We start from the raw sequence: 22983 nt of genomic DNA, 5'->3' as shown, positions 1-22983 counted from the left end.
GCCGGCCGCCGAGGCAGCAACAGCGACGCCCCAAAAGGCCATGGAGGCCTATCACCCTGAACGCGCTCCACATTGACACATATGTTGCGATTGGCATTTCGAGCCCCAGCACTGAGTAGAGGCACGTAACGCGACTGCTTGAAGAACGAGAGATAGAGCGAGAAAACAAGCACGAATGCTAGTCTGTAAAGACAGCTATTGAAGCTGCGGAGCAAGGACAAGGTCGTACCAGGCAAGCCAGCTAATGAAAGCCGCGCCCGTGTAGGTATTTTACGATGGTTCCTCTCGAAGAAGTCGATTCATTTGTTAGGGAGTTTTAGCGTAACGCTACCGTTAACGCTGCCATGTCAGCCCTACCAGCGTTGCACGTGCCACGTAGACCACGACGCCTATGCAAGCCGTGTAGCTCTCTGTGCCGACAAGGGTAAATCGGTACACCAAAATTCTCTATTAGAACTTTCTGTGATGTAGCAGTACACTAAATATGTCTACGCTAACGCCATCTTGCCCCGATTCGCGCGGTGACGCAGCGAAAATTCCGTGCGGGCCCGTAGCTAATAGCCAAGAGGAATGTAATTCGAGTACAGTTCGTTACGAGTACAGTTCGTTACACATTCGTGCCAATTGCTAAAATAAGACCAGCGGATCTTTCTGCTCAGTTCTTGCACCTCGAAAGCTCCTGCCGTCTACACAGCAGTACACATTTCTTGCGCTTCTTCGCCGTGTTACAAGAAAAAGCGTTGAATAAGGTCCAACTCCCACCAGAATACATATTTCTCGTTACTCTGCCACCATAAAGTATGCCATGCGACGCGTTCCTGCAGAGGGAGGGAGAAAGAAAGAAATGTTCTTCCATGCGCAGCCGACGTCGACTCTAGCCGAAGAATGTCTTCATCTTTCAGCCCGTTTCAGCGGCGGGGTGACTGCCGAACCGCGAGGTGGTTGGTGGTTTCGGGGCGTGGCCAGGGTTAGGGAGTGCGAGTGGGCGCCGCGAGTCGACACCGAGTCGTCACCTGCTGTTGCATGCAGCTATAAAGCGCATAACTCTTCTCCGCGGAGCTGCCGCCGTTCTTGGCGCCCGGTTCTTTCAAAACAGGAAATGCCGCCGCTGAGGCGAGCACACATGTGGTCACGCCGCACGCTGGTTGTGAAGTGAGCGCGTAACTTGGTGTCTCGGCAAATCCGTGCAGCGCCGCGGTGTACGGGATGTCGTTTGCGCGCTAGTGCGCGCAATGGCCCTGAACAGGCACTTTCCGAGAAGTCTTCGATGCGGGCCCATTACATACTTAGGTATGGTGTGCCCTGGATTGCCGAGCATTAAAACCAGCTTTCGTTATCTTTTCCCCGCAGCAGTCCAGCGGACGACAGAAGTTTTGAGAAGAGTCTTGCGAAAAAAGTCTTGTGAATCATTCGACTACCGTGGGAATGATAGGTAATGCACGGACTTATGTAACCTTTGTGCTGGTTGCTTCAGACGTTCATGTGGCATCCTTTATTGCGCGACACATTTTTCTAAATTTTCAAGCGATAATAATTTTTTTTTCTAAAACACAGCAAGGAAATCAGTATGTACGCACATGGATTATCATCGCGAATTGTTGCACGTGTAACACAGATATTTCGCAGAGAATGGTCAATTTCCGAAGTCGCAAAGCCGTTCGAAGCCAGAAGGCCGAAGTTAATTAGTCAAATGGATTTGACTAAACACTAAACATAATTTACAGGCTGGGTAAACCTCCGTGCTTGCAGCTGCCATGGACAACAGCGCCATCTAGTTCCCTCCACTAATTTTTGTGGGGAGCTCTACGTTCTCCATAGCTTGGACAGTACTGCACGGTTTTATCGATACGGAGCCGTATTGCTGCGCCGGAGAACCTGCCGCGTCCACAAGTGGCAATCACAATCACCGTTTTTTTTTCCTTCTTTCTTTTTTTTTTCTCCCGTTCACTCTCTGGCTCGGCTTCGAGGAACTGTTCTCTCTTCGCCGTCGACTCCACGTTTGTCGGCCGCCTTTGACTTTTTCGTCGCTATTTACGAACGAAGTAGAGGACTCTTGTACAGCTCCGCAAAGTGAGACTATACGACGTACTCGACTGCTCCGCTGTTTTCTCGCGGCGACAGCTCAGAGGATTGAACCTCCAAGCTCGACAACGCATCGGTTCACCTCGTGAGGACCCGCAACCTTGCCGTTTAAGACGTCGCTTCGGAGAAGGCGGAAGGTTTTGCGGTTATGAGAGCGTGAAGGAATGCGGAGTAGCGCGTCTATAAACGGCAGTATGTAAGATGGTTCTTGCGAAACTATCGCCCTGCCGGCTCTTCAGGGGCGCGTCGCGTCGGGATTAGGAGCGCGCGCGGCTTATAATCAGGCGTATACAGTTGATGGTGCAAGCGGCGGGGGAATCACAGGCGGCAACTTAAGTGGTGTGCAGGGTGAGGCGAAAGGACGCGCGACGGCGACGCCATGCGGTGGTTCCAGGCATTATTGGGGTGGAAATGATATTTTGTGTTTGTGGTGGGGGGGGGGGGGGGGGATTCTGTAAAAACACGAGCCTTCTATTTTTTTTATTTAGGCTAGCAAAGACAATGTCATCATTGTTGTATGTCTATATTAAATAAAAATTGGCAGTTTTACAGTTCGTGGGACAGTCGTTTGGCCTCCAATAACTACTCACTCATATATACGAACACAATGTTCGTGTCCCAAAAAGAGGCCTTATATCCAAGATTTATTGGAGGCGCCTTGCCCCAAACACACAAATGACACTTCCTTGCCAAACTGTCCGACGAAGAAAGTAAGCAGCAGCAAATGAACCACAAGAAAAGCCAATCCCCTCTTCTTTAGTACCAACAAACCTTACAATCCAGCAATGAAGTATGCTCAACTGAGGAAGCCAACGGCAACGCCTTATGCCACTACAGTGGTAGGCAGAATCCAAATGCAGCATGGCAGGCGTGCAAGATACGAAAGATCAGAATGAAAAGAAAAATCTACAAACGAAATCCATTTGGCAACGCCATTCCCAGCGCGCAACATTCCACGACGTGTCCCTCAAGTTCGTCCGGAATTTCCGCCTTCCCATCAATGGGCCTCGGGGCACACATAGTACGCAGCCAGCTCTCAGAAAAAAACAGCCGTGTTACAAAGATCCGTGCCTCGAGCCGCAGTTGCGCCGCTTCTACACGCACCCATGAATGAGCTCGAGGCAGGAGCCGATGAATGAAAGAGAAGGGGGGGGGGGGGGGGGGGCTTGGCATAGACACACACACGTAAGCGCACACGACAGCCTCGAGGAATGAGCGAGCAGAAACGATTAGACAGAAAGGAGGAACGCGAGCGTGATACACACTCAACACACGTGACAGCGCGCACACACACACACATACGCAAAACCACGCACTCCCTGGATGGTACGGCAGAAATTCTTCGACTGCTCCATGGGACACTCCGGGAAGAAGTATAATAGCGAGAGCGCAACGGTAACAAAAAGAAAAAAAAGAAAATGAAAGAAATGAGAAATTCTTGTTTACATTGATGTAGGCGGTCGTCGTATTCAAGAAGCCAAGCGTCAGACGCTGAGGCGGCAAGCATTCAAGTCGCTTCCCCGCCAGCAGCAACGGCTCCGAGCTCCCCGGAACCCCACACCCCGACATCGCGCTTCCCTTATTCCTCCCTGTCACATACCACAGTCCTTTCACGCTGTCCAGCCTAGCAGTTAGATTCTTTCTCTGTCACATTGTCGGGTTGCCGCTCCAGGTAAGCGCGCCATCCTGCTCCTGCCGTCTCTCCCCTTCCTTTCGTTCTTTGTCACCAGACATGCCACCGCCTCTTCGTCGAGTCCCAACGTCTCTCTATTTTCGGCGTCGAAAACGCAGAATTTTAGCGCATTTCCTTTTTTCCCCCTCTGTTCTCCCTCGGATTTCCACATTCCATCGCTTCATTCAGAAACGCGGTGCCGGTGCGTATATAGGATAAGCAGCGAGGAGATGTGTGAAATGAAAAAAAAAAAGAGCAAAAGAAGTTCGCACGGCAGGTTCATACTCCTGAATGAACCTAACCTTTCTGACACCGAGTTCCTCTGCGATCGCCGACCCTCTCCGTATAGCCCAACAAGCAGCCGGCGATGAAGGAGGGCTGTTTAGCATCAATGGAACGTGGGACAGAGAATGGAACAGAATCTTGCACCGCCTCAACTCCCACTTTCCCATTCACTCTTTCCCCCTTCGCCTGTGGGAAACCGAGAGGACGGGACAACCCTAGCCACCGGTCAAGCCAAGCCCCGGAGCCACCCAGCCCTCAGCCACCCGAGGAGGGCCAGAACTACGTTCTTTGAGCAGAGTAGGTGACGGGAACGGCGGGGTGGGGAAAAGGGGGAGAGGTGGGGGGAGGGGGAGGAGGGGGCTAAGGTCGAGTGGCCGCAACCACCGTTCGGGGACCTGTCGCGCGGTTCGCGACCCGACGAAAGAAGAGCGGTGGTGGGACGACCCGTGCGCAAAGTGGGGGGCGCTCCGCATTCCTAACGTCTGTTCGTTTTCCGTACTCTGCCCCAAAAGCTGGGACCTCGTCGTTGCGCTCTTCCGCTGCATTCGCCGTGCCTTCTCCCTTTCCCAGAGTGTCGCGAGACCGACTGAGGCAGCGTCGAGATCAAGGACTTGCCGAATGCGCGTATGCCACGGCCGCCACAAACCTGTGAGGTCCGCAGTGACAAAAAAGAAAAAAAAGAACCATCGAATAAAAGAACCGACTAACGAAAGAAACGTTATTCAGGTGCAGCGCAAGGAGTTGGGCTTTTCCGTCAGGCACCGGAGCTCTTTGCAAACTGCGGTCCACTTCCTGTGGCGGGGTCTCCGTCTGGCCCTCGAAGGAATTTGGGGGACGAGCTGGGCTCCTTTTTGGGTGGATTGAATGGGGCCACATAGAGAAGGTCTGGTTAGCTGGCCCCACACTTGCAGCACCCTCTTCTATCCGCATACGGTGGTCTGTTGAGCAGCAGCAGCGGTCTCGCGTATACGCGATTGTGCCTTGAAGGAATGTGGCAGGTGGCACGAGAGGATGGCCAAATTTCGGGGGACGGGGGCCCGCTCGACGACGCGAAGAGCGCGCACGGTAAGGTGACGTCACGGGCCATGTGTGGCGCCGCTCGCCCTGCGTGTTTAGCCAGTGCCAGGTACGTTGCATGAATGGAGAGGCCAGAGAATGTAAGAGTAGGCAACACCGCTTCGTACAGGCTCATAATGGTGCGCCCGCCTTTTTCGGTAGCGCGGAATGCCGCTGGGTGTTCGGCGGTGCCAGATTTCGCGTACGGCGATGTCATTTGGAGTACGGAAGTCCTTTGTGCGAATGCCTCTGGAGGAAACGTATAAAAGCAGCTCCTTAGCGGCGCAGGAATGCAGCAAATCTTGGGTGTCATGCATGTAACATCCCTAATCTTTTTTTTCTCTCTCTCACTTTCCTGGATGCAACGGAAAGATGCATCTCGCTATTGGTTCGAGTTCACAATACTGCGAGCTTCTAACGTAAAAGAGAAGTAAAGAAATAAACCATGGTTCCGGTGCGCGAGGTCGTGTTCTCATTACCTGCCGGCACCCTGCATCATCTTCTCGAGCACCGCCTGGGCAAGAGCTAGTCGAGTGGCATTCCACGTCATGTAAACGAGTAATGAAAAGAAAATGACAATTGTCAAAGCCTCGACGAGTCCGAAACCATACGTGAAACCGCGTGCACGCTTTACAGTACAAAGATTGCGGCGCTGCACACAAGACACCACTAAGGTCTCAAGATAAAACTAGTTTTATCTAGGGACCTTAGACAGCGCGGCAGCGCCTACGCGTGCTCCCATGACAACGCAGAAGCACGTGTCACGTGACAGACCGATCGAGTGACTTCGACCGCGCCCGTTTCACCTCGCGTACGCACATCACCCGGTGCACTGTATTCAGAGGCGGGTGCACTGCGAATTTCGCGTGGGACCGCCGGCGAGCGGCGTGCACCTAACGCGCGGTGTCCCGCTTACACACGCACCAATCGCCGCCGGGCCATCGTACACCGTCTCAACTAAATCCGTGCAGTGCTGCAAATATCGAGTTCAGCCTATCGGTAACGAAAACCCAGGCGATAGGCTAGATAGACCACCGCATTCCGAATCGCTAATCCTCCCTGCTGTAACGGGTGGATCTCGAACGAATTAGTGGTGCGCGCTGGTATACAGTCCTGGACGAACCCCATTTTCTTCCTTTGTTTCTCGCAGCTGATGGGCTAACGCGCTCAGCTGGCGGCGAATAGCGCGCTGCGCGGATATGGTCCGAGCGTATCGACGAGAGATGCCGTGTACGGTTCGGCTGTTTCCCATGCGCGGCGGCGCCGAAGGGTTCGCGCGGCGTCAAAAGGATCGGGCGGTGTCGAACGCGAAACCACAGACGCCCTCGGGACGCATTCCGATCGACGCCGGTGGGAACGCGCCAGCGAGAGGCTGGGGAACTTCCGTCGTGTCCGACGGACGCGGTCCGGTCGATGCCGCCTATATATATAGGTAGAGGTGTAGAATTCTGTGGCTCTCGATGACCTCGTTCGCCGCGCGCAAGCGCCGCCTCTTCCGCTCCGTCCGAAGACCGCGGTCCGTTCGTGGTGGGAATCGTAGAAACTGGCACCCCGTTCAGGTTGATTGTAACGATTTTTAGTGTGGACGTGTTATAGTGTTGACCGTAATAAGAGAGAGAGGGAGTGTGTGTGTGTGTGTGTGTGCAACGGGATGTTGTGTGCTACAACATTGATGCAAAACCTGCAAGAATAGACATACCGCGACAAGTTTCATCTACAGTCCTTAGACGAAGGGATAGGCTAACACAAAACAGGTACTTGAGCTTTTGTCCGTGGACCATCCGAGAGAACGAGTCCACAGAAAGCAAATGAGAATGGACAAAGTGCAGTGTAAGAACTAAGTCCAGCTTCGTAAGACGTAGCTGCGCGCTCAAGATTTCTGAAACGAAGTCGTCGTTATAACGGTGCTCGGGCTCATTTCAACGTAGTATACCTCTGCTGCCACCGTAAAAGCAGCGAACGGATGCCGGGAAAGGGTTAGGAAGTACGTCGCTCGCGAATGGTATGGCAAGTCCTTAGGGAAGGGCACAGCGTGTTTCGAGACGGCCGGTAATGTACGGCGCCCGACGCGTTCCCCTCGAAAAGTCAGCGCCAGCCAGCTCGGGCAGGAAGCACGCGCCTCGCAGACAGGAATCGCGACGCACAAATGACGACTCCACCCAATTTGGCCTTGTCCACCTCTCTCTCGCGGTGGGGCGTCGATGATATAGCCCCGGCGGAACGACAGCCCCGTGGTTTCTAGTCTCGAGGAAAAAATATATGCGCGGCCGGAGAGTAATAATAATCGAATCGCAGCAAACACTCGCCAACGGGAATGGGATTCACGATGGACAGCAACTGGGTTACTGATCTTGAGTGGATTCTGGCTCGGTTTTAGTCGGCTACAAACGTGTCACGTGGTTGGTCTTCTTTTGACGTTACCCTCTAAAATCAAGGTTGCTTGGTAACCTCTGTACACGGGTGTATAACTACGGGCCACATATGCACGTTTAACACCATTTTAACTCCCTGGGGGAGAAATTCTATACTCTGCTCGTGCCCCAATCAGTGAACGTATGTTCCATTGGGGGAGTCGCAAGAAGTCCGGAAAAGGAAGTTAAATGCGGGAGAAGCAGTTAGTTCCACGAGCGGAATCACAATCACTATCTATATGCTTGCTATTACAGCGCACAGTCACTCTGGAGAGTACAGGTTTACTGGTTCGCTGCGGCGCCTAATACATTTGCCTCCGATAATAGGGGTTTTAGAGGCGCTGAGTAAAGCGTCAGACAGCAATGCGGTATTTTTTTTTTCTGTTTAACTTGGCGTTAGAGGCAGGACGTTCAATCGAATTCCAAGCAATGACTTTCGCTTCGTGCGTCTCGTAAGTGGGCATACAAGCAAATTCTATAGGTGCCGCTCACGCTTTAAATCACCTTGCAGTATACTTCTTGGAGTGCTTGGTCGTGGCAGTCACACAAATCGCTAGGCACGCTATCACGGAACTAATAGGCGATTTTCCCGCGCGAATGCGGCCGCCGAATTGTCTGCCTTTCGCCTCCCCCCCCCCCCCCCCCCCCTTCTTTTACCGCGGTTACTGCCGGCGCAGTCAAAGCACTCGGCCGCGCCTCCCTTTGAATTGCTTTCCGATCGATTCCTTTGACGTTGCGATCGTCGGACCTCGTCTTGGTGGACGCTTGCACAAAAGGCGTGTAGGGAACGTCTTGAATTAGATCTCATCTCGGGCACGTCCGTGCTACAACCTAATGGAATTCGCCATCTAATCTAGTGGGTTGGTGGGTGCGTGTGCGCGTTTGTCGCCAACGCAGGCGCCGGACACAATGGCTCCTCATTACTATTTGCCCGTATATGAAGTGTACACAGTAAAAGGCCAAAGTCATTGACGTTCTTTACCCTATTTTATTTATCTGTCTCTCTGCTTTTTTTTTTCTCACAATGATGGTTCCTTTCATGAGGTCTGCTTTCCCTTGCTGCTTCTTTATTTCTCTATTTTTCTTTCTTTCGTCTCAGCATATTTAGTTTCACCCAAGCATCTTCGACAATTTTAGCCTCTGCACACGTCGCACGAATACAACAAGAATGGAAAAAGAAATAGTGCAGGAAAAGAAAGGGTGGTGGTGAAACCCTTTCGCGGCGTCTTGTTCTCCCCACTGACGTGTGTCTGGCCGTGCGTAACACCGGCGCGCGTTTCGGGGGTTCGACGCGGCGGGCGCCGATGACGGCGGCGAGCTTTCGGCGAGATATTTCGAGCCGCTGTCGGCGGGCTCGCACGGCCCCCGCGCCGTTCCCACGCCCCTAGCGGCGCGGGAACGCGTACGCGTGATCCGTCGGCACCGTCATGCGCATCCTCGTCGTTCTGTCATCCGGGCGTTTTCTTTGCGCGTAGCGCGGATTAGCGGCCCGCCGCTTAGACAAGGCGCCTTCATGTAGACCTTTGGCGGCGCCGATGCGTCGAAGCGACTGGGATTTCTGACACTGGGAAGAATAAAAAAAAATCTATCTTCCTATACGAGGATGTATAGCCACGTTTTGCGAAGCCCCTCTGATGCAACACGGTGGATCGCGGATGGCACAGTCTTTGTGAAGACGAATTCGTACAGTCGTGCGTCTATATGTATATGTAGACCCCTTCGTATTTTTATAGACTGCCCTTCGCTGTATAACGTCTAGTGACTACGGTGTTCTAATGCTAAGGTCCAGGGTTCGATTAAAGCCACATTTCGGCGGAGGCAGAATGCAAGAGCGCCCGCGTACCTATATTTAGGTGCACGTTAAAGAGAGTTCTGGTGCTCATTCTCAACGACATGTGCAACAAATATTTAAGGAAACCTCGAAAGAGTTCTTAATGTGGCAGGGGGAAGGAGGGAGGAGGAGGCGTGGGGAGGGGGGATGTATAAGCGCTTTCAGATTTAATTATAAAGTTTCGCATGCTACGTTTCACACGTACGCTTTATCGCTGTAGCCGCGAATTGTCTGCCTCAGCACTGTCGTGACGTCGTCTCTCTCCTTCTCTTCCATTCGTCTTCACAGGACTGGGAACTGGTGGTTGTCTCGACCCTCAAGTGGGACGTGTGCGGTGTCATCGCGTGCGACTTCCTCGACCACCTGATCCACAGGTTGGAGCTGCCCAAGGAGGCAGGGTGCAGCCCAGACCACATCCGCAGTCATGCGCAGACCTTCATCAGCCTCTGCTACACCGGTCAGTGTGCACCTGCTTTGCCAGCATGCGTTTCTCGCGTTCGTAAAGTGCTTGTGCAGTCTTCGCCAAAAGTTCGTGGGCCAACTAACGTCTTGTTGGATAAGTCGCACTTTAGATTACAAAATACTATGCTTTCTACGTTACGACAAAGAAAAGCATAGGACTTATCTAACTAATGCGCTGAGTGGACTGGGGACTATTGATAAAGGCTGCACATATATTTATTTGCGCGTGAGCTGTCTACTGCGAATCGGGTGTTTTGTACCCTGGCAGCAACAGTGTAGTACTTACCGACTTATAGTAGTGTCCAGACTGGACCATTAAACCGTAACACGTTTCAGACAGGCTCCACATGCTCTGGTCCCGCGTGCCCGGAGTGAAAGAAAAGGATTCCTAAATCTCAGCACGAACCGAACTTCCCGTGAGCCTTTAGGTGGTCCGCGGGACAGTATATCAGCTGTGCTTGGAACGTTTGCAAATTTCTTGCAATCTTTGTGTCGGGATCATCTGCTCTCCGATAGACACTATAGTGCAGACTCATCATGAATAGATCGCTTACAAAAACCACCGCCTATTCGTGACGTATCAAAGCACCGTCGCTCCGCGATTAAAAAAGAGAGAGAGAGCAACTGACACCGGACTAGAACGACGGCCGCGATACCGTAGAGACAGAGCGACATTCTCACCAGCCTCCAGGGGCGCTGCTGCTGCTGCTTGGCCAAACCGGCAACCGAGTTCGGGGAGCGCATTCCGCGCTGATAAGCGGGGCATATATTACTCCACTTCGGTTGCTGCATTCACTACCACCACCACCGCTGTCCCTCTACACACAGCCATCGTGTGCGAATGGCTGAGAATGGGGGAGGAAGGAGACTCCTTTCGCCGAACGAGGGCGTTGCTTACCGCACCGCTTCGGCGGGCGCGTGAGAGAGTCGTCGCCGCCGGCGAGAGCCCGCTTATCAATCCTGTCAGCTGATGCGAACGGTGCATGCATTACGCGCTGGGCTAAGCGACACCCGCTGTGTTGCAGACCCTCGAAAGAGAGTCGGGGATCGCCACGAATGTACGAGCCAAAAAGAAGTAAGAGGGACCGCGGGAGTCTGGAAAAGAAGCGAAGGAAAATGTGACCGCGTGACATTGAACTTGAACGGCATGGTTGGAATCCGTCTAGCGAGACGGCGTGTGTGTCTCTGTGGAAGGGGGGGTCGGTCGCTGGGTTATGAGCGGAAACAAGTGCAAACACGCCCGTGCTGCTCACGGTTGCAAGGTCGCCGTTCGGGCGTTTCGCTCCTGTTTTCCATCTACTTTATGACTTGTTTTCTCTTGGCCTTTTATAAGAGGTTCACCGATTGAATTAACGAGGGAGCTGTGTTTCGCCCGTTTACGGGTTGCATCTGGGATGCATCGGGGCATTTCCCACGCTTTTCCTTCTTTTGATATTCCTGATATTGAGACCATACTTTGGTTTGTCTACTTTCCTTTTTTTTCTGCCTTTGACTTCCTCCGCGCATGGGCTTAAGCTTTTTTTATTTAACTTTCTGACATTTTTCACTTGCACTCATAACCTATGGCCCCCTAGCCCAGCGAGAACATTTTGAGGTCATTGTCTCAAATGTAGCAAAACACTGCAAACATGTATCGCAAACACGTAATATACTCAGCTGAAGGAAAAAAAAGAAAAAGCTTGCTCAGTATCGAAAATCAAGTACAACAAACACGCAGTCTGGTTAAACTACAGCCGGGAGAGTGCGTCGCTTGCATTATAACGCCTCCGTATAGTTCGTTTCTTTCTCCAATACACAGCCTTAACTTGATGTATTTTCTTATGATATTAATTCTATGATATCCTAATTCATTTCCACTTTTTTGTTTTTGTAACCCTTATTCTTCAAACTTATAGAGGAGGTTGTTGCTGATAGAGGTTGCCTCACGGCCTTATAGATTCACTCCTTTTCGAGGTAATCATCACAATCACCTGCAGTAACACCCAGCCCTCCGCACACACGTCATTAGAGGGGCTTCATCTTGCGCTAAGTCGGGAGAAAAGTAGAGCAGTTTCTTCTCTTACTTGGAGACATGAAAGTGGAAAACGAATACAAAACAAACCACACCGAAGCGAACGCGATTCATCTTACTGTCCTCACAGCCCCCCGTTCTAGGCCGACCCCCCCACAGTAAGTATGCGCCGCATTTCTCGACGTCATTCTCATCCTCACAATTCAAGGTGACCCTCAAGAGATTCATCATAGGTGCAGCGCTATGTAAACCAACGCAACCGTAACCAAATTCGTCCCACCACTTCCTCCATTGAAACAAACGAGGCGGAGATGGGCACGAGGAACGACGAGACAGATAGGAAGGGCTCTCCCTCCTTATACACATTCAAGCCCGGCAACGACGACCGCGTCAATCACTGCCGGCTCGCAGCTCTGCGCGGACTCGCATAGGGGTCACTGTGCCGCCGTCCAAAGACCGACGGCCACGGTGTCACAGACCGTCTCTCCCGTCTCCGGGGTGTCGGCCTTCGTGGAGGAGGAAGGGGGGTTTGGCCTGAACGCTGCTCCATTGATTCATCCGCTGCCCAGCCCTTCCCCGTCCAAACGAGGCGCAGCCTGCCAAGATGGCAGGATCATCGCGATGGCAGCTCTCGGCCGGCAGAAGCGCGCCTCGGGAGGTCGTCACTCCAAGGTCAGCGGCGCGGCAGAAGCCCGAGAAGGGCCCCGCCGCTGGTGTCATTGCCGGGGTGGACAGATGCTGGCAGCATGTGCCGAGTCAGTGGCCATGAGTGCGCGCCGAGATTTGAGTCGTCTCTCCTCTCCGCCGCTAGGCGCAGCCAACTCCCCCGCACAGCAGGCTGATCTGAGTGCTTGCATGCCTGCTCGACGACGATGACGCGAGGTGATGCGGTGCTATTTTCTCTTTCGGTCTCCGAGAAGGAAGTACAGCGGAGTCATCAACCACCGACCGAGCGTGAGCACGTTGCCCTCTTTCCGGTGTGATGAGTGTTCGCTCGACAAATCACGTTCGGGACTATATGCGAGGAAAGGCCTCACAGAAGTCCCAACATCCTCAATCGTTTTGAGATGTGCACAATGGAATCTCGCTGGCAAGCACAATGCAGTGTACAGAGCGCAGATCATCTCGCATACAAACGCAAGCATACAACTTGGCACGAAAGCAAGAAGCCTGCTTTGCACTGAAGCGACGACTGGAGTGCAACAGCCTTCTGTCAGAGAGAAAGCAAGGTCGTCGTCGGCTAACGATCGTGTTGAGCTAGCAAAGGAGGTACTCCTTGAATGATATCGTAATTTACGTTTGTTAGCAAATTAAAGGTCTTTAAACGAAGTTACCGTGGATGACTAAAAAGGATACAGTAAACTAAGTGCAAGGTGTCAGTCTCAGAAGACTCAATAAGGCTCTACCATCAACCGGTTGCTTTCTTTGAGAACGTGCTAGAGAAACGGGCTCTGGACGGCGAACGCCGTTGAGCCACGCTTAACAATATCGTGCCGGAAAACCAGTGGCACGATATTGACGTAGTAGTCAGCCTTGTTGGCTACCGACCGCTCCAACTAACTGGATGGCCGGGTCGTGTCCATTCGCCTCTTAAGGGTTGGCGGGGGGTTATTTACAGTTTTGAGATTTCACGCCCAGCTACCCCGCCCAGATGACCAACCCGAAGCTGCAGGGTATCCACCATAGAGATGTGATGGACGAAGCAGGGGAGGGGGGGGGATGTCCCACTTCTAATCTCCCTTTCTGTCTCGAATACATTAAAGAGATCACCTGTAGCTAATGGAGAGGCACGCAGCCATGGAACGGCTACGAAAGATAGACAACCCTTCCTCTATAATCTTACAAGGGCCAAGGCGCGGGAGGTCCATCTCTCTAGCACGGCGGGTCACGCGCTTCAAGGAGACGCCGTGACCATCATTGAGAGCAATACGGGGGGCCCCGCACACGTCAACAGCTCCTCCGACAATGGAAGGAAGTTGGCCGGACTATCTCCCGGAGGACCCAACGTAGGGGTGGTGGTCGTAGTGGTGGCGACGGGATAAATGATGCGGAGATGAAACGTTCCCTTCGCGTCCGCCCCCGCAAATACCACGGGTCACCATCGCCGACGTCGTCGTGGAGCACGCGCCAGACAAGCGGAGCCTGCTGTCCTCCTTTTTTCTTGATGAGCCCGGATTCCCGAGAATCGGCTTCACCCCCCCCCCCCCCCCCCCCTACTCCTCCTTAGCCAGCACCACCACCCGACGCCCTTCGCCACCCCGGAGGGTTGCCGCAGACATGCACACGCCTTAGTATAAGAGTACTCGTCATCTCTCAAAACCTCCTCACAAGAGTTCTGTGCAACGCCGTGGAAACCATGCCCCTCTTGAAGACCCACGCTGTAAAGCAGAGTGGTCGCACCAACAGGACGTTACCGAACCCCTCAGCATCAATTAAACTGGTGGAATCCACCCAGTACTCACTTCTTTCATATCAACCACGTTATGGATGGAAAGGCATAGCTGACGAACATCTTCAGCACAGTGCCCAGCATATCCAAAAAATTACTTTAGAAAGCCTGTAGACTGCCTATAGAGCGTCGTTGTCTACCACTTTGCCTTCTCATATATACTCGCTCTTTGGCAATACGTTAAAACGTTGAAAGGTGGTCAGAACTTTACATACACGCAGGTCTCAACGGATCGCTAGTCTCCACAAGCATTACACGACAAAACGTTTACGCGACAAATGCACAGACGATCAACAGATAACTCTGTAGAGTTCACAGAAGGACAAATAAAACGTCTGTACGGTTTCAAAAAAAAATGTCTAAATGAATTATCTGTGAGAAAGCACGGCCGTGTGTGTGTGGTGATTGCGTAGGGATTTCTGTCACCTTCCTTCCTTGCCCGACGGGTTCGTGCGTACCGACGGTGGTGGTGAACGTAACTGCGAGGCGCGCCGACGGCTCAAGGCTCGCGCGCAGTCCGCAGCGCCGGCCCGGCCGTCGTTCGCTTCCTGTCTTCGAGGAAATTCGTGCCTCCGCCCCTTTTCGCGGCTGCTGCTGCAGCAGCAGCAGCAGCAGCAGCAACAACATCTAGCAAGCAAGCTAGCCGGCTCTCTCGCTGTGGCTGGCGCGCTGACTCCTCTGCCCTCGCCTGGCTCCAGAAGCGTCCAAGACGACGTCGAAAGGCCCATAATGCGGCGGCGAACGCGGATGTGCTGGCGGTAACGCGCGCTTTCCGTCGAGAGCCTCATACACGTTATCAACCCACCCCGCCGCACCGACCGACGAAACCATACGCCTCCTTCCATTCATGATCCACGACCGCCACCACCATTCAGAAAAAGCGCTTTCGGCTTCTGACTGTGCCTCTGCGAAGCGAAAAAAACGTTAGAGCCGCAGTAGGTTTTCTCTGTTTGTACAACGCGCACTCGTACACATACGCTGCGTTCGAACCACACGTGCGTGGTGGTGGTGTAGTGGCCGTGAGAGACTATAGTCGCGAAGACCGTGCGTCATTCAGAGGAGCCACATCATCGTTGCCCTCTCTCTCGTGTTACATTTCGACAGAGAATGCATTCTTTTCTCTGTATCCTGTATACTTGAATGTCCGGCCGCGATTGAAGGGGGTGTGACTGTGGGCAAACAAGGGTACAGTATCGTTGCCGCGTTGTCCGGTTTTACGGCGTGGCGTCGTAGTTCGCGTACTCGAAAGGGGGCTCGATCGTGGGAATGCTTTTGTGTTTGGTGCCTCCTTTCTCCTGCGGCTACATCGTCTCATTGTTTCACGGCGATGTCTGAACAGGTGTCTCGAACTGCAGAAGGGGCGTGGTTACCGTAGCCCAACTCGAGAGAGGTGCGCCTCTGTTCTATTGCTTCGGTAGCAACACTGTATTTTAATCATAAGTTAATTCGCAAACGTTAGCGAACAAACCGAGAAGCTGTGATTAGTGGAGTTTTCTACTAATTTGCGGTATCTTTCTTCTGCCTTTTGAGAAACGGGAATGAGATGACGCGTCGATCAAGAGGCTGCAAGTCGTGCAGTGAACAAGCACTTCACCACTCATGGCGGTCGACCGTAAGAACCGTTGAACCGTTCCAGAAACGTGGCGAAGGACGACTTTCAAAGCAGCTTCCCCGCAGCGTGTACTAACAACAAGGCTTCACAAACTTCCGTCAAAGGTGTACTCCGGCTACTCAACGCAGCCTATTGTTGCCAGAACAAGCGTTAAAGAATAAACGCATTCGCCGCTACGTTTACTATAGAGCTCCGGAGTGAGAGACGCCGAGGCGCCATCTCTGAGTGAGCCAACGTTGTCTACAGGTGTTCACGCCCAAGACTTCCGCTGTTGCGTCTTCTCCTAGCGCTGAATGGCCGTTGTCTTTGTCACTGAGCGCCGACGAGTCAGAAGCGCCCGGCCCGTGGAGATCCGGGTCGAGATCCGGCGGCTGGTCTACGGAGGACGCGCACTCCTGGTGGCCTCCCCACTGCCCTGGGGCACAGCCCAATTTCTTTGTCATTGTCCCGCAATGGCACTGTTCTAATCTCTGTCTTTCTTTTCCTAGAAAACTGCCGTTTGCTATGAAAACTTAAGGTCGGCTTCTGTAAGTGCCGTCTACATAGGGAACCGTTAAAGGAAAGCGTCTCCGTTTCTGGCTACCGCCCTTGGTATCTTTTCCTCTGGTTCCATAGCAACATTTTGGCGGGACTCCGAGGACAGAAAGTATAACGTTGACGACTACGCATTCGCGGGCGCAATCTTCCATTGTTCGAAGCGACGTGTACCTTCTATAAAGGGTCGGGCCCCGAGCTTATACCTCTGTACAGGGCGTGCTACCAGAAAGCCCCGTCATCAAACGCACCCGGCACCACAGCCCTACGTCGAGCTTTCTTCCCACATCGCGATGACGTCATGCGTGTCTTTCAGTGCGCGCAGTGGAACGACTTGTGTATCTGTAGGTGGGCCTTCCATATTTTCTTCAGCTCATCTTCACCCCGATGGTAACGGAACGCGTGACATTTGCTGCGCCACGAGTCACTGTATGACGACGTGTACACCCCGTCACAACGCAGTTAGTTTCTTTGATACTAAACAGTTCTCGTGTGAGAAGCTTTATTTCTCGCTAAAGGGCGCCCCGACTTGAATCAAATGCTGTGCTAGTTTGGTGCATCAAATGTTGCAGCTTGTACCACTTGTTCTTGGTCATAGTTCCCTCTATGGTATAAAAGAAAAGGCAAGGTCTTTAAATTAGTCCATCTCTGTCGTTGCTAACGCGTGAACACGTAAGAATAATCTGTATCCTTCAACGAAGCCACGCTGCACATTTCTCGTCCTCGACTTGTACTTTATTATCTCCCAGCTGAATAAGGCGAGCGCAAATATGCGCTCAAATTTCAGTCGACTGGGCACACACTAGCACGTATTCGTCGTATTCAGCTCCGCTGCTTAAAAACTTTCAAGCTGAAATACTTCGTGCATTTTGAAACGCCGAGTAGGAAAAAAGAGGAACTGCTACTTGTAAGAGCACCGTGCGAGAAGTTGTCTGCTCTGTGCACGGTTGAGATAAAGAAAAGAGAGAAAAGAAAGAACTTAGAACTAAACTGCGATTGTGCGAAAGCGAACATAAAAAAAAGAAGACAAAAAATTGAAGCTGGCATACACGCCTCAAAACTGCTTGGCAGCGGATCTGCCTCGCAATCACGTCCTTTTTCTCATCCTGTCCCAGTTTTTTTTTTTCTATTTTTTTTTTTTGCCTCTTTCGCTTCGAGTGGCGAGCGATGTTTATATCTTTTCTAGCTGCATCCTGTGCAACCCGACTCCGTCAATGAAAGGCTCTGGAGCAAGGCACTTGTTACACAGCCAGCCTGTGTGCCGCAGGGAAGTCGTGTGTATAACACACCTACACTTCCGACACGCGATACGGCAAGCAGAGGGGGAAAAAAAGAGCAGTTATATAAGTCGATGGAGGAATGATTAACCGAGCAGCTCGTCTACGCTTCGAGGCAGGAGATACGCCAATGTCACATTTTTGAGACCATAGTGGCAAAATAAGTAAAAGAACCCGACGAAACGTTTTGTGAATGAAGCACTTTTCTACGCTAAACTAAGGAATTGATAAAATGTGCCACGACATCATCCGTGACGCAAGCTGCCGCGGTGCTGCACCTTCAGAAAAAAAAAATCACTCCACATCCTCACGACGTTCGTTCAATGTTCGACCGACGTGTTCGCTCCAACCAGATTTGTGCGAAATCAACTCAAACGCTCACAATTTGCAGGCACCTTAACGGAGAGCATCGCTTAAGTATGCGAATTAGAGCACTGGAATGTGCGACCACAGTTTTGGTACTGTTGAAAGGGTTTCAGGGTTCTTACAAGGCGTGTTCCTGTGCGATCCCATCTCTTAATAGACTTCTGAAAGCTTGCGTTCTTATCGTTTTTAGTAAGAGCTACGGCTTGTATTCCGGATTTTGCGGTATTCGTTCGCGACGCTATCTTTCCAGCTTCAGCTGCTAGCTGTACGTGCGTTCCTCTGGCTGCTGCGGGAAGTGTGATGAGGACAGGAAGAAGCGAATCTCTTCCTCCACGCGCGCACGGCACCCTCTTACTTAATCTGCCTCCTTCTCTCCTTCCTTTGCGCTCATTTGATTTGTCTCGGGAATGGTAGACGAAGGGGTTGGGCGGAGGGGGGGGGGGGGGAGGGCGGAGTTAAAGACGAGGAAAAGCGCAGTCATCTCTGCCCTGGGTGTCCAGGGCTCGTGCTCACAAAAAATAAAGCTCTTAGGCTAAAATTGGTCGTACGAGAAAATTCCAGCCAATCCTGATTCCGCACATTTGGTCAGCGAAGGCCACGTGAAGGCGGTCAGCCAATGTCAAAGACCATCTTACGAGTTCACGAATTCGGTCCCAGGACCTTCGCTGCTGCTGGTTTACAGTGCATCGAGGTGGCTGTAAAACCAAGTTAAATGTTTCCCCTAAATTATCCGGTTCCAAAAGGCGCAGTTAGCCACGAGAGAATAGCTTTAGGCAGATGGGTTTGATTTGGCCACTTCGCGACGCAGGCAGTGGCCCCAGTTGGAGTGTCCTCGCTACGGCCGTACACTATGCACGTCGGCTTCCCTTTTGAATCTGCGATTCGGACCCTTCGGAAAGACAGCAACGCAAAAGGCTGTGGGCTAGCCTAAATGACCGTTATTAACGACGTTCCCACGACACCACCCCGGCCCGAACACATATACATAAGAGATGACGGCACACGCAATCAACGTCGAAGATAAGAGATCGCCTCTCCTATTTTTCACCCCCATCACTCGGCGGTTCTAAACACAGGGCAGAACGATGTCGCAAGGATAGTGTGACAGTGAGGAAGACAAGAAAAAAGAACGTGAGAAAACTAAAGCAACCTGCAGTACAACGGCACGGTAAACGCAGCTCTTGCGGACGCGTTGCACAAGCGACAAATGCAAGCCTACGGGTACGCCGTACCCTTTCCAGTAGGGGGGGGGGGGGGGGGAGGGGCTGTAGAGAGTCAAAAGCCTTCGACGATGGCCATCGAAGTACCGGAATTGCCTGACAAACAAGGCGCAAAGTCAACTAAAGAAGAAGAAAACCAGAGATAGCTAATGGAGAGTATATATAACAAGCGCGTAATGGCTCTTCGCTGGGCAGTGGGCTCGAGAGGGGAGAGCGCCCGGCTTCAAGGTCGTTTTTCTGTCGGGGGACACCCTCCAGCAAAAACCCCCCGCGAACACCCCCCCGTAGGCGCGTTTACTCCCTTGTCGCCGCCGCCGCCGCCGCCAGCGCAACGCCCCTGCTGGGGGGCTCTCTCTCTCTCTTACGTAATTGCACGGGCGAGACCCGAGCGCTCGTGGGCCCTTTAAGACCGTTTTAATTAGAGGCATCTCCCGGTGTTTCTGTTATCATTATGCGCCCGCGCTATTGAGAGTCTGGAGAAAGAGCGTCACTTTTTCTTTCGCGCATGGGTTGCCCTCCTGTTTGTAACACGTTTCTATCGATTTTCTTTTGCGTCCAATGTACTTTCTTGTTGAGATGCAATTGAATGTCGCGCATGATTTCGCAAGGGTACGGCGCTGCTATACCACTTTCGGAACGCTGTGGCACGAGATTTGGCGCGGGCGCGTTTCTGGTCGTTCTGACTCGTGCCTTGCGCGTCGTAGAGATGGAACTGGGTCAAAAAATGCTCAATGAGTATATATATATATATATATATATATATATATATATATATATATATATATATATATATATATGATGCATGTTGCTTTAACGAGCAGAGAGAAGAGGCACACGCGGAGGATGTTGCACTTACGCTGTTCTTGTGTTAGCCCGTATAAATAAGTGAGTCTGTTAAAATTAAACGCGTAATGAAGCTGCGTGCAGAATAAGCTTTCATTAGGAGATATCTGCGCTAGGCGTCGTACTGGCCACCTATCCCTAAATGAAACGAATAATGTTTAAGTATGTACTTAATACTAATAAAGTGCATCCGCAGTGAGAACCCCCTTCTTGGTATCTTCAAAACCTCGAGATTATCAAACCTGAAAGGTTGATTGCACATTGGTGCCAGGAAGGAGAGGCGTTTCTTCTACTTGCTGCTACTTTTCACTTTGCAGGACCTTATAAAGAGCTGAGCTGTTCGCTTCAGTCAGCCAAGATTCTCCGTAGTATTCTTCGATCTTTGCGCCCCACTAGGCGGCGATTCGCGATCACTCGCGTTCAGAATATTTTAGCCGTTGACCAAGAAGACCCGCCACGGTGGTTGAACTCCCCTCGAGCCGTCCGCCCACGGGTGATTAAGTGTTCGGAACTGCGCGAGAAAGTGAGGGAGCGCTCACGCTTGCCAGGGTCATCCAAGGTGTGTACGGGCGGAGGGGGGGGGGGAGAGGTGGGGGTTCACTTGTCGGTACTTAAAGGGGGGTGATCGAGCCGGCCACACGGACAACAGCGTGGGAAGGTAAAAATGACAGGTTGCGCGGGCGACTTGCAGCGAAAAACACGCATTCGTTGGGCTGCTGCGGCCTTGATCGCGTCCTCAACGCAAATTTGGTTAATCGACGTTGATAAGTACGCGACGTAGGGACAGGTCTTTCTCTTCTCTCTCTTTCTCTCTCAGTCTCACTCTCTGCCACCTGACTGGTCAAGTTTTCGAGAGCCGTCAATGGACGGACGATGGAATGACCGAACTGGTATTTCTTTCTTTCTGTCGACGGACGCGTTTTCCGCGATAATCAACACGCGAAAGAATGCAGTCGGGAGGGACCCTGTTGTCGCCGACACTGTCGGGTCAGTGACTACATGCAGGCTATAGGTGTGCCTTTATGTTCAAGAGAAGTAGGGCTTTTAGTTTGTTTTAGCCTGTTAAAAAAAAGACGTGCTCGGGGGAGGGAAGGGTGGGTTTTAGCACAGTAGTACAGCAAGACTTGATACCTGGAGATCCAACAATGTACATAATCAGATACTGCAAGGTACGACAAGCTCGCAAAAATGATAAAGTATCTTCATAGCAACAAAAGTTCTGCGCCTAGCTCTGCATGTACAATTTCATCGTTCAGGAGCGAGACGAATGTCCAAAGGGAGAACGTAACGCGGCATCTCATAACGTTTCGATAGAGCATCGTGAGTTTCTAAGAACGCGAACTAAGATGCGCAGAGCATTGGCGGCGACTAGAAAGCATGCAGGTTCATAAGATCCTTATGAATAGTCAGGACGATCCATAGTTAAGAAAAATAGTTAGTGCGATCCAGCAAATCCCAAGTTGATCGAACAACGCCTTCCGCTTGAGACGCCCAACAACATCGATGCTCTCTCCGGACGGCGTCTTCATCGGTCGGCCAGCGGTGACGGAAGAACTTCAGCTCGTGCGCTGGGAAGCCGGGTACGACGCGAATGGATTCATTGACGCGTCCGCAGACCTCTTAATTGGCCGCCGCGCGTCGTGTAGACGCTCCTCAGAGCTCCTGGCCCGGGGGCGTCATCTGGCGGCGAGATAGTCGAGAGAAATGCATTGCGGGAGCATAGGCGTATCTTCGACGAGAGGAGGACGGCTGTCTCAGCTGACTTTCCTGCTGCGCCCACTATACGTTGCCGTCACGGTGGCACGGCCTTTCGAACTATCGGCCAAAGACTTCTGGGCCTGACAAGCGGCTGGTGGCGGGTGCGTGTCCAAACTTATTCTTTCATTTCTGTTTACCGCCTGTTTTCCTTGCGCCATCTTCATTCTGCGGCCTGATCGAAGAAGAAGGTCTTGACTCCTCAATTCGGTCCCCCCCCCCCCCCCCCGTCCCTTTTATCTTCTTGTACTATTTTGTTTGACTTCTTATTTTATTCAGCTCCCGCCGACGGGACGCATTCTTGTCTTGGCTCCCGGCTTGTATTTTGTCCTACGTTGTTCGGGGAACCGAAGGAGACGACGAAGGAAGGCGGAGAACTCTTTGCCAACAGCCGCGCCGCGCCGGCATTCCACGACGAGACCAACCTGTTTCACCCTACCGCGCGCGCGCTCCTAGCTTCGACGGTGGTACAACTGAGAATTTCGACCGGGCCATGCCCTCTCCGTTGCTGTTTTTCGTGTTTTTTTAAACGGCTGCGACCAAGTTATTTCCCTTTTTTTACTCGCTGTGTAAGTATACGCACCACAACGATGGTCGCAAGTTGATATTCACCTCTCTAGAAGTTTAGCATGCAGTAAACTGGAAACGTAGAAGTGCGAGAAATGGCATGTAAGGTTACAAAGTCCCGAAAACAGGTAGAACAAAAAAAAGAAAGAAAAGAAACAAGAAACTATAGGGAGAGAAACAGCCAGATATCCAGCAAAGACAGCTTGATACGAACAACTTCACGGTTCGGTGGTTCCGTTCAAAGAAACGGCGTCGGCCGCACACGGATAAGGGCAGGGCACCGTGGGCAATGGAGGGAGGGGGGAGGGTGTAAGTATACATCGGCGAACAAATCTTCACAGTGCGCGAACACGCACTGCACACCGTGCTTTACCGCATCATCTCGGTGCGCAGTGCGAAACATTCGAATGCGAGGCACGTATACCCCCATGGGTGGAGCCCTTCTTGCTCTCGCGTGGATACATTTCGAGAGGATGGGACCGTCCTGGCATCGTCTTTTTACCTACGGGGAGCCAGCCATTCATGAGACGCTGTTTCTCTCGGTTGCGTG

At 52.1% G+C, this 22983-nt stretch overlaps 1 protein-coding gene across 2 annotated transcripts in view; it reads left to right on the top strand.

Moving 5' to 3' along the window:
* Positions 1-22983, top strand: part of LOC119463332 (G1/S-specific cyclin-D2) — a 335797-nt gene that overhangs the window by 290029 nt on the left and 22785 nt on the right. For both annotated transcript variants that reach the window (XM_037724130.2, XM_049656520.1), the window contains exon 7: positions 9626-9794. In XM_037724130.2, coding sequence (XP_037580058.1) covers positions 9626-9794 — 169 coding nt within the window. The remainder of the gene's footprint in view (positions 1-9625; positions 9795-22983) is intronic.

Source organism: Dermacentor silvarum, chromosome 9 (assembly GCF_013339745.2).
Source record: "Dermacentor silvarum isolate Dsil-2018 chromosome 9, BIME_Dsil_1.4, whole genome shotgun sequence".
Classification (NCBI taxonomy): Eukaryota; Metazoa; Arthropoda; class Arachnida; order Ixodida; family Ixodidae; genus Dermacentor; species Dermacentor silvarum.
Note: the sequence above shows the minus strand (reverse complement) of the source record. Positions and strands in the feature narration are given on the sequence as shown.